Source organism: Eptatretus burgeri, chromosome 4 (assembly GCF_056783735.1).
Source record: "Eptatretus burgeri isolate ZD-2024b chromosome 4, Ebu_testis_v1, whole genome shotgun sequence".
Lineage (NCBI taxonomy): Eukaryota > Metazoa > Chordata > Myxini > Myxiniformes > Myxinidae > Eptatretus > Eptatretus burgeri.
Window position 1 is genome coordinate 1,362,994 of NC_140964.1, and position 12,546 is coordinate 1,375,539.

Genomic DNA, 12,546 nt, shown 5'->3' on the forward strand with positions numbered 1-12,546 from the left:
TACATTACTTCAAACCCTTACCTTTAGTATGGCTTTATCTTATCGGAATCGCAAGGCTTTTTGTCAACACTCTCGTGACATCTTTCATCCATTCAACAATAATTGATCTCCCTGCTGCACAGAACATTTCTACATCTGGTCGTAGTTCATGAACTGGTCACCCTAAAAAGGCGGAGTTGTTACATGTTTTTCGAAACATCCACTTTCCACTTTGACTACAGACCAGAAAAACCATAGATATCTAGATATCTTAGTATGAGAAGAAAGGTAATTTTGTCTCGTTTAATGTGGGAAAAACAGAAATAAAAAATATGCAATAGTTTTTGTGTAACAGGGAAATAAGTGATACAAGTCGGGGTGGAGTAAACAGGCAGAGGCAGCAGATGTGGTGGATGTGGTGAGTCAAATTTGGAATAAACTGAATTTATTTCAATCTATTTTGTTATTTTTAGGTAACACTTGGAACTTGCTGTTGCATGATGCAAAATTGATTATTCAAGTCGTTATTATTCAGCAAACCCTGACCAATACGTACAAACTCCTAAAAGAGATCTAGTAAATATCTTTACATAGTTATGTATCTAGCAGATTCTCAGGATTAATTTGGCACTTGAATTGTCTAAAACGGCCAAAGGATAACTGATCCACATCCAATTTACTCAAAGGGTGAATGTGAGATAAATGCAAAAATGTGTTTTCCTTGTAATGCATTATCCATTAAAGTTCATAATTAAAAATACCATATTGGATGATAATTAGTGGTTTTTGCTAAAAAAAAATTTCACACAAGTGCATGTAGCTTGGTGATGTCTATCAACACAGAGAAAACTGAAAAATTGAATATTTTGACCCTGTAACGCAAATGATGACCAGTTCATGAACTACGACCATCTGCGCATTACATGATCTCATGACTTTGTGCAAGAGCTTACACCTTCGTCATGAACTCCCGACCCCTGAGTGTGCAGGCTACGTTTCGTCGGGATTAGACAAAAACTGGGGGAAGAGCTATTGAACAAAGACCATTCACACCTTTGAAGTCCAGAGGATTATCTCATCTGTCATTGTTATATTAAAACAATGAACATCTTTACAGTTAAATTTAGGACCACCTATTGGTATTACACAGTTAGTGTAGTCTGTGAAGTGAATCTCAAACTGCCGTCATGGACTCATATTGTCCACGCAGGTATTGTTACAGGACGATGGATGGGTATAAACCTACCGTGACCCGCAGGTTTCCAAGAGTTTTGCGATGCTGTACGAGTCCTTGTCTTTTCTGCATAGATCTAGAACGTTCGATTGATTCCTCCTGCTTCCGTTTAGCCTCCTGGAAAGGGAATGCACAGGTCATGCAGTGCAATTGCCAGTCACAAGAGCCATGTGGAATTCTTTCACTGCAAATATCAAATTGATGAAGGTTTCTTCAACACAGAAAGTTTAGCATGCATGAAATGTTTTGAGAGCTGAGACGTGTATGACAGAAGTTAGTACATCGAAGGTTTGGACTAGTTAATCTGTCTGGGACCATGGATTTGTCACATGCAGTGTGAATGGAGCATAACCATTTGGTTTGGCACAACCTGCTCTCTGGGTAACCGACTCCCCCCCCCCCAACCCAACAAAGTTCCAAACATGCTTCTTACTTTCCCTCCTCCCCCAACTCTGATTTCCTCTCAAATTGCATTCGCTGCTCTCCTTGCTCCCTCCGTTATCCTAACTCCCTGTTCCCCTCAATACGTATTTCATAAAAGGACGGCCCCAAGTGCACAATTCAAATTATTTATTTTTCATTTTTGAGGCAAATGTCAATGTTGCAGTGAAATTGTCTTTTTCCAATGTTGAAAGCATTACTTTATACCTTGAGACCACACGAGATACAGTACCTGCTGCTGATTTCCAGACCAATGGTTTTGGAACTTTCACACAGACAGCCTCTGACATTTTCATAGTTATACTGGCATTTACAGGAGAGCAAATGGGACACGAAGATTGATAACATGAAATCGGCTCGACATGTATAAAACTAGTAATAGGCGTCCACAACTATCCTCGACCAAATTGTAGGACATCAGTCGAGGCCCTTTTATTTCTTCCGCCCTCACTTTTACACCTTTATTAGCCCCCGTTGGACTTAGTCCGGAACGGGGGCTTATGGATTGGGTCTCATACATCCGCAGCTCCTTCATGTACAATTACAGACCGATTTTGTTCAAACTCAGCACAAAGGCAATACATGATGGCATACATATGCACATCATTTTGTTTCGCGATTCAATCAAAGATGGCTGAATGGTGGCGATTTTAGCTGTAAAAACCTGATGTTGAACTTGTCCTCAACAGTTTCTCAGACATGCATTTACCAATGTTGCTCAAACCCGGCACACAGATAATTAATGATGGCGTAGATACACACGTCCCCCCCCCCCCGAGATCAGATCCAAGATGACCAAATGGCAGCATTTCGTTACCTCAACATGTCTCCATCCATTTCTCAGACATGCATGGTCCGATTTTGTTCAAACTAGGCAAAATTACGAAAACCACGGGGGCTATGGCATTTTATGTCGTTTTCTCCTTGTTCACTTTTAAATTTTTCTCTGAAACCGCTTGAGTGATTGACACAAAACTTTTAACATGGAGAAGTTTTTTTAAAATATTTATATTAAACAAAAGTTGCATGCTGATTGCATGGAAAATGTGGCCAGCATTCCAAAACGTCTGTTTTCTTTCGGCATGGGCGACAGGGTGTTTCATGTATCAGGAATAAACAGCCTCGACCTTAACACTTCGCTTGGCCGTGGCCGAATAATTTCAATGGGAAAACAACAATGTATGTTGAACATCTTTCCAATAGTTATAAGGATGAAGACATATGGTGATCGTGCAATATTGGATGTCAACAGGACTGAACAATCTTTCCGATATCCATGTAAACCTCTCTGGGTACCTCCCACTCCCCTATTGTCAGGTCAGGCCTGACCAGATCTGTGACTTGCTACAGGTACGATGTAAACCTGTACTAACCTATTTCATGGTTGGGTTTTGGCGACTAAACTATATCCCCTAGCAGGCTTCCTGGTGAGGAAGGTTTATGGATATGGGCACCCAGCAGGATTAAAAACATAACCTGTCCTCCTTCACTTCACTTTTTCCAATGAAGTACCTCCTGCAGTTGGGTATCTCTTTTGAGGACGTTAGTGGCAGGATTTGCACTCTGGCCACCATAAAACACTTTGTTCCGCAAAACTCATAAACAGGTAAAAAACACAAAAAAATGTCATAGCCCCGATTGTTTTAGTCATCTTTATGCATGGAGTTAAAGGGATAGCCCATATTTATGTCCAACTAAAATGGCTGCCAGTCTACCAGTCAGCCATCTTTGATCAGATCACAAAATAAAGTGAGGGGCACGTGTATGCCATCACGTACTGTGCTTGTGTCAAGTTTGAAAAAAATCGGACCATGCATGTCTGAGAAATGGTTGGGTACACATTGAAGTAACAAAATGGCCACCAGTCAGCCATGTTGGATCTAATCTCGGAGAAAAAAATGACGTGCGGATGTAAGCCCTCATTCATTATCTGTGTGCTAAGTTTAAACATCAGTAAATGCATGTCCGAGAAATGGTTGAGGATGTGTTCAACATCAGGTTTTTTGCCACTAAAATGGCTGCAAGTCGGCCATCTTAGTTCTGATCTAAAAAAAAATGACATACTTATGTAAGCCATCATTCATTATCTGTTTGCCAAGTTTGAACAAGATTGGTGAATGAATGTCCGAGAAAAGGTTGAGGACGTGTTCAACACTTGGTGTTTTAACAACTAAAATGGCTGCCAGTCGACCATCTTGGATCTGATCTTGATTTTTTTAAAAAACAAAATGATGTGCTTATGCAAGACATCGTTCATTATGTGCGTGCCAAGTTTGAACAAGATCGATAAATACAAGTCCGAGAAATGGTTGAGGACGTGTTCGACACCGGGGTTTTTTGTTTTGTTTTGTTTTTTCATGACTAAAATCACCACCAGTCGGCCATCTTTGATCGCATTACGAAACAAAATGATGTGCATATGTTTACCATCATGTGCTGTCTGTGCAAAGTACGAATAAAATTGGTCCATACATATCCGAGTATGGTTGCCGACACGTACGCACGCACACAAAAATCGAGACCAAATCCATAAGCCCCCGTTTTGGACCAAGTCCAACGGAGACTAAAAATGCAAAGAAAACTGAAAACCCACTCTGTGGGAGTACCTACCTCATGTGCAGCTGCCCTCTATAGAGCAGCTCAGCGGATGACAAGATTGGGGCAAAGCCTTTGGGACCTCATTCTTTGATGATAGGTGGAAAAGCATGGGGTAACCTTCCTGGGTCAGATTGTGGTGTGTTGGGGGTGGTGCTGAGGTGTCCACCAGATGGCAGTCTCCTTGGCTTAACCTGAGGCTGTCCTTTCGGGTGGGTGCCTGGAATGTCCTATCCCGAAGAGAGGATGATCACCTGTCTCTGCTATCATCTGAGCTAAAGCGTTTGGACATCGGTATTGCAGCACTCTCTGAGGTTCAGAGACCGAATAGTGCTGAGATCCTGGTGGGTGGTCACACCAATTACTGATCTGGTCACTCGGATGGTTACCATACCCTAGGGGTTGCTGTAGCTGTGTCCAATAAGCGGACTCCCATGATATTTGCGTTAACACCGGTCAACGAGCGTATGAAGAGACTGAGGATTCGTCGCTTCTTGGGTGTCATATTTCCTTGGTCTCTATATATGCCCCGACTGTGCTGAATAATGTCACTGTGAAGGAGGATTTCTCTGCCGCGCTTGAGTCTGTGGTTGATTAGCGCCCCAGGCGAGAAACTCTTCTCGTCTTCGGGGATTTCAATGCATCGACTGGCATTGATGGCGATGGTTATGAGATGTGTGTTGGTCCCCATGTGTCTTGAACTGTGAACCAGAACAGCACTAAGTTCCTTGACTTTGCAAGAAGTCATGGACTTAGGGTGACTTTCATGGTTTCAGTGCCCACAGGCTCATCGCTGGACTTGGTATTCCAACGCTGGGGGTGTGGCAAAGGAGACTGAACATGTGCTTCTTGATGGGCTCTGGAGGATGATTCAGAACTGTAGGGTCTACCGGAGTGCTCCGTTTCTCAATACTGACCACAGGCTTGTTGAAGCAACACTGAAGTTGCAGCTTAAATCCAGGAGAATGGTACCATCCCAGCATTGGCTGGATGTTGGCAAGCTCAAGGATGGGAGGTAGTCCGAGTGTTGACCAGAAAAGCGTGCATTAGGGTCCGCTCAATGTTTTTCTGCATTTTTGTGATCACCAGACCAAATGAATGAATATTCCGATTGATGCCACTCTGGCACCCTTGAGCATTTTTGTAGAAACCCATTAATATGCAAATTAGTGGTGGTCATTGTCGAAATTACTATTTTTCTTAATATCTCCAAAAGTAAGCATCGAAATAGCCTGGTTGAGGTGTCCACACCCATGTTTTTAGGGTCACTGGTCATGATAAACCCACTTAAAATTTAATAACATTGAAATTTAGCTCCTTATTATGCAAATTCGCAGTCGCCATTATCAAAATAACAATTTTTCTTAATATCTCCAGAAGTAAGCATCCAAACAGCCTGGTTGAGGTGTCCAAACCCATGTTTTTAGGGTCACTGGTCATGATAAACCCACTTACAATTTGATAACATTGAAATTTATCTCATTAATATGCAAATTAGGATAACCCTACCCCCTGAATTTGTCAGTGCCGATCAGCGTTTTTGCAGTACAGTTATACAACAACAAAACTGTTTGAAAATAGCTTGCGCAGAGCCGTTTATCCCCAGTACAGTTGTGAAGAAATGGCTGACCTCAGAAGATCAATAGCATGAACTGTTTCTGATCAAGTAAGTTGAGGCTTGTAATGTAATAACAGAAACATGGAGAACTGAGTTTTAAGAGTAATGTCTTCTCATACAGTAGAATGATCGATATGATTTGCAAGCAAGTTTTTTATTCTATTTAACATGATCTGTCTGAAAGCAACTGTGTATTTTATTGATTTTTAAAAGTACACAGGGTGGATGGAACCTGTTTCCTGAGAATTTTTTTTTAAAATACAAACAAAGAAATTAAATGTTTACTGATGTTTGTAATTACCTCTATTGTTACAGGTTGAGGCTCCATCACCATGGGAGACTGTTTCTTCAGTCCCTGCGATGCAAATAAAGCTGGAAAACCTCTGGTAACAGTTGGTCCAGACAGAGTGCGAAGTATCATCCGGTCAAGCAAAGCAAGACAAGATGGTATACATGAAGAGCTTGAACAGAGATTACAGGCAGACGAATCTATCGAGCTCAAATGTCATAGAGACTGTGTGTCAACGTACACATCACCCTCACACATAGAAAGACACTTGAAACAAATGAGTAATGTCTGTTTGGAAGATGCTTCAACAAGCAAAAGAAGCCGCCGCTCAAAGACGACAGTATTTGACTTTAAAGAATATTGCATTTTTTGCGGAGAAAAGTGCATCATGGACTTTGATGAGAATAATTCTAATCATTGTCGGCGAGTTCTCTTTTGTATGACTGCAGATCGTGTTGATCGGACAACTTTCAAACAAACTATTCTAGATGTTATCGATTCCCGCTAGGATGAAGGAGGACGCCAGGTCAAGATACGATGAATGGGCGCAATCAGTGATCTTCATGCTGCTGATGCAAGATATCACGATGACTGCAGAAAGTCCTTCATCGCACCCCGTTCTGTTGCAGCAGCAGCACACAGTGGCAGAGAAACTCAGGACATTGAGCCAGCTGTCAGTTCTACCATCCTATCGATGAAAAACGACGTGTTGCGCATCTGGAATTCAGTAGAAGTCTACAATATGTACAAGGATCATGGTGGAACGCTATACTCTCAACGAACCCTGTTATCCAAATTGTTGGATATACTTGGCCATGAGCTTCTGGTTCTGTCTGATGAAGGTGTCGCTCGTTTAATCTTATTTCGCAGCAGAGCGTCGACTGCGATCAACTTAGTAGCATCAGATGAAGATGACGCCATCGATGTTTCCATCGAACGAATTGCCAAGAAGGTTGCACAGGAATCTAAGCAGTTGTCATCTGACCCCAGTTCCTATCAGACTAGAATTAATATAGATATTGCTAATGAAGCAGTGAGTTCAACCCTTCAATTGCTATTCTACAAAATATCAGCTAAACTGGACTGCACACTTCCAGGAGCTCTGATAGGAAACATCATAACGAATATGATCACCAATCGACCAACTACACTCCAAATTGTATAACTATCGTGTGACCTGTTCCAATGATGAGTTTCAGCATTTCAAGGGATCAGCAGCAAAGGCTGCAACTGTTCACTCTGGGATTAGGGGAACCGCCAACGCTGAATGTGGCCTCGTTAAGGTTGTTGCTGACAACTTCAACACAAATATCTCATCCCAGAATGGACTCGTTTCAACACATTCTCTTGCATTACTACTTACCACAAAAGATCAGGAGATATCTTCCACATCTGAAGATGAAGCGATCATCAGACGATTGACCCGTGATGAAATGAAGACACCTGTGACAGAAGACATTTCGGTTCAAAGGTACAAGGGACCTGAGAAACCAGCGATGCCAGTTTAAGAAGCCACACGTGTGGTGTTACCTCTCCGCGTATTGGCTCATCAAGCAAAAACAACTTAGAAGAGTTCAAGATATGGATTTCTCTTTTCCGAAGCAAATCACTTCTGATCAGAACACACCAGAGTTTGATGGCTTTAATACAAAGCTCTAAAGAGAGCAAGGACGATCCATCCAACCTGCAATGATGGCCATTTATACACCACTCATAGATATGGATCTAGCTGATCCGGACACGATGTTTACAGCAATGGAGGGGGGAAAACGCTTGACCGCAGAGTGTGGAAAAACCGTAACCATCTTCACAAATGACCAACAGCTGTATCGAGTGGCCGTTAATGTTAAATGGGTTTATCCTGAGCGATTTACCCAGTTCATACCAAGGCTGGGCGGCATGCACACCCTTATGAGTTTAATCGGTTGTGTCTGTGGTCAAGTTATTCTCATCCTGCTTGGAGGATTTTTGCATTGCATTCCTCCAAGCCCATCTATTGGTGTACTGAAGTTAGAGCTGAGGGTGGTGGTCTCTTGACAGAGGAGTCCAAAGTGAAGATCCGCTGGGCCCGTTACTTTGAGCGGCTGTACCAAAAAAATAATCACTTGACCAGAGGTTGAGTTGGACATCATGGGTGTAACTATCCCTATTGTTGACCCTCCAATCAACTGTGAAACACTTTAGTTTGTGGAAATACAGGCCGCAGTTAACTAGTAGAAAGGGGGTAAAGCTCTTGGGATATGTGGCATCCATGCTGAACTTCTCAAGGCTGGTGGAAATGCTGCACTCATGACGTTTCATGCAGTTCTGTGCTCTGTCTGGAACACAGGCATCATCCCAACTGACTGGAAGAGGGGCCTCGTTGTCCCTCTCTGGAAAGGGAAGGGTGATTGCCAGGACTGCAACAACTACCGAGGGGTGACATTGCTCTCAGTGCCGGGCAAGGTCCTTGCTCAGATAATTCTTGATAGGGTTCGCCACCATCTGCTTGAGCACCAGTGTCCAGAGCAGTCAGGCCTTACACCAAAGAGGTCAACGATTGACCGTATCCTTGTTCTTCGGGTCCTCACCGAACGCAGAAGAGAGTTACGGCAGGGGCTGCTCACAGCCTATGTTGATCTCCGCAAAGCATTTGATTCAGTGAATTGGGATGCCCTCTGGAGGATTCTCAGTCTTTGAGGAGAGGAGATTGGGACCATACTCAGTGCAGGGCATTGGTGCTGCTTAAGGAGTCTCCTTGGCTATTGGACATAAACCTGGATGGGTCGCCACTCCGACACAGTATACCAGCATGCTGGCACTCATTTTGCTGACCTCGTAAGGATGATAGGCCGAGTTAACGCCATCTGGTATTAATTCAACAGCTGAGCGGGATTTGAACTCGGCACCCTCGGATCCCAAGCCCACCACCCGAACCATGAAGCCAACACCAGGCATACACCAGTCTTTGAGGGCTGTGACCAAAACTGATCAATACTCTGGTATCGAAAGAGTTGTGAGATGTGGTGATACCATCTCTGACTTATTTCCAGTTGTTGCTTGAGTTTGTCAGGGGGGTATACTGGCCCCTACACTTTTCAGAGCTTGTCTGGACTGGATTCTGGGGAGGATGTCGGATTCACTGGATCATGGGATGTGGTGCTGTCGGTACATATGCAGAGGATGAAAGTCCGAGTCTTTAAGTCCTTGGTGTTTCTCGTCTTGCTCTATGGATGTGAGATGGAGACTGAACTCCTTCGGTACCAGTTCTCTTCAGAGAATTCTTGGCTCTTGCTGGTAAGACTTTGTGTCCATTGAGTAGTTGCTGAGAGAGACTCAGATAAGATTTGTTACCTGTATCATCCGTGACCGTCAGCTGCGACTGTATGGACATGTGGCTTATTTTCCTGATGCTGATCCTGCTTACCAGATTATCTCAGCAAGGGAGCCTCGTGAATGGAGGAGGCCAATGGGCTGAACATGTCCCTCAATGTTGCAGAAGGATGATCGGCATCTTAAGGAGATGGGGATGGGCCAGGCATCTGCCTGGGGCATGGCCAGACGGAGGCCCCTGTAGTACTGGTGGGAAGTGGACGCAGTGATGTGCTGCTCCAGCGCATGCTCCCATACCTGACCTGACCTGCTCCCCCCAATCACCCAACAACCTCTCTCCAATGCTTCTTGGTACATATCTAATTCCAGTTTAAAACTATCCACTGTTTCTGCTGCCATTGCCTTTCCAGGAAGACCATCCCATACATTAACTACTCTCTGAGTGAAAGACCATTGTTTTAAAGTCACCTTAACTCTCTTCTTTATTCTCAGGGTCTGATCCTGTCAATGTCCATTCTGCTGAAAAGTCCTTCAACTCTTACTTTATTTTAAACATTTCCATCACATCCCTTTGTAACCACCTCTGTAGTGTAAAATGTCCTGTCTCCTTCAGCCACTCCTCAAAGCTTAATCTAACTCGGCACAGAAGACAGAATCGATAGTCACTCTATGGTGAACCCTCATTATTCGAGCAAGGTCCTTAGACGTGGTGACCAAATCTGTACACAGCATTCTTCTGGGTGAGGCATCACAAAATAGTGTATTCTTGGTTAACTTGGAATGTGTTTTGTAAATATAAAAGTCCACGTTATTCTTTTGAAAAGTGATTTTAAGTTTTACTTTTCAGATTTTCTTTTATGCCGTCAGCGGAGGCAATTATGTTTTTCAGGTTGTCCGTCCGTCCGCGCTAATTTTCTCTGTTTTCTCTGCAACCACTTATCCGATTGACACAAAATTTTCACCATAGCTGTGACTACTCATGTGGAATGTTTTTCATGATAATTATGACGTGATGGGTCATGTGGTGTGGCAGCCATGTTGGAAAAAGGAAAAACTTTGGACCTCTATCTCCAAAGCTGCTCTATGGAAAAAAAAATTGAAGCTTGGCATATGTCAAGTGCTCCCCATGGCAAAGGTGTGATTTTTTTTAAGATGTTATAGGTGGCTTCGATATTACATCATAATTGCATATGCCAAACGCTTTATCTGATCAGAATGAAAAAAAATTTGAGGGTCACCGCGGGCTGAATTGTATTGGGGGGGGGGAGTGACATCATCAGTCACGTGGTTCAGCAGGCATATTTTTTCAACATAAAAACCTTCAAAACACTTCTCCATAATGGATCAATAGATCGAGGCAAAACATTGCAGGCATGGTTGCCTATCCATGAGGACCAAAAAGCTCTCCACCTATGACATCATAAGTCACATGGTTTAGCAGCTATGAGTTTTTGAAGAATAAACCTTTAAAAATCTGCTTCTCCAGAACGGCTTGACAGATCGAGGGGACACTTCACCCACATGTTCCCCAAAGCTTGGGGATTCCAGGGTGTTCACAAATTGTAATTAATAGGTCACATAGTCTGGCAACCATATTGGATTGAATGAAAATCTGAAAAAAAAAATTATTTCTCTTGAACCGCTTCATCAAATCGACATGAAACATCAGTTGAGATCTAGTAGTCATGGGGAATATATGTTCGAAATTTCAACCTGATCGGATGCATGGTCTGGCAGCCAGAATTCTTTAATGGTTTCAATCTGGGTTCAGGGATTTAAATCGAACTTGGTACAAGTATGTCTAATGATGTAATAATGTAGACGGAGGTATATCTGGTGATGTCACAACATTGAAGAGTGCCATTCTAGTTTAAACTTGGGATTGTCAAGGCTACCGAAATACCTTGAGATTGTCGATGTGAGATGTTCTGGCCACGAAGTCTCTCCAGGCTTGAAGTGTCACCTTTTCCTGCTCGTGTGTCACCATCATCTAATGGGAAACAACGGCCTTTCCATTTAAAGGGCAACAGAAGTAACACATTCAACAAAATCAACACAAATGTATTTCGGTATATCGGCATTTGACACATATGTGAATCTTGGCTCATATACGATTGAAACGAGCACTTCTTCATTGAAGATTCTTCATGTAAATGTGCTCAACAAATGCTTGCCATTGACCCATCTGGTGTTGCATCTGTAATGTAAACACAAAAGATTATATGGTGTATTTTGCACGAGTAATATTTTTTGTTCCATTGATGAGGATTTGTTGCCTTGCTTGCTTACAGAACGTTGCCCAATCGATATAGCCACTTCCTCAGCCTATGGGTGACTCCATGTGGTGAACCTTCAATGGCAGATTATCTCAGATGTGGTGTGTTGAGTTGGTGCTATATACAGTAGTTTTCATGTCCATTCAGTTCATAAGCTTTTCATAGAGTTTGTCATATGTTGAATGGGGTCCGTTTAATGTGAGATGAATGCAACTGGCAAAAGGCATTCTGCGTACTATCTATTACGTACACAAATGTGGTGGATCTCCCCCTCTTCTACTTCCTCCCCTCATGTATGCTCTGCAAGGTTCCCATCAGAAATGTATATGATATCGCACAAACGGTAATCTTACGTCTTATTTAGAGGAGGAATCAAGAGAAGTCTGCATTCATTTTCTTACAGCAAGATTCAATGGAAAGCTTGTCTCGAGACATTGTCGATTAGATCAGCTTGGTGAAGTTCAAACATGCAATGATATGTGGAACCAGAACGGCACTCAGTGGAGCACGTACCACAACCAGGCTGAACAGTTTACGTTTTGTATCCTACTGATGGGTCAGATCTACATCCTGACCTTAACCATATATAATCTAATCAGCTTGTTCTTGTCTCCTGCTCAACTCATCCACCAAGTTTTGTCATAATCCGTCCACAACTTTTTGAGATATCGTTTTTGGTCCTATCTCTCAATGGTGAAGAATCACTTTTAAAAAATTCTCACATCCAGATCTTCATCAAAATCTAATCAATTTGTCCTTATCACACAAGCAACTTGTCCAAATTTTGTCCGAATCCATCCAT

At 42.7% G+C, this 12,546-nt stretch overlaps 1 protein-coding gene across 7 annotated transcripts in view; it reads right to left on the minus strand.

Annotated features, from left to right (window-relative positions):
- Positions 1–12,546, minus strand: part of CFAP69 (cilia and flagella associated protein 69) — a 126,439-nt gene that overhangs the window by 46,380 nt on the left and 67,513 nt on the right. For 6 of the 7 annotated variants that reach the window (XM_085876643.1, XM_085876645.1, XM_085876644.1 and 3 more), the window contains 2 exons: positions 11,372–11,458; positions 1,226–1,330 (listed from right to left, as the gene is read on the minus strand). In XM_085876643.1, the coding sequence (XP_085732769.1) occupies positions 1,226–1,330; positions 11,372–11,458 (192 nt within the window). Of the gene's footprint in view, positions 1–1,225; positions 1,331–7,519; positions 7,600–11,371; positions 11,459–12,546 lie in introns of all 7 variants that reach the window. The other variant, XR_015056988.1, reaches the window with a different exon arrangement.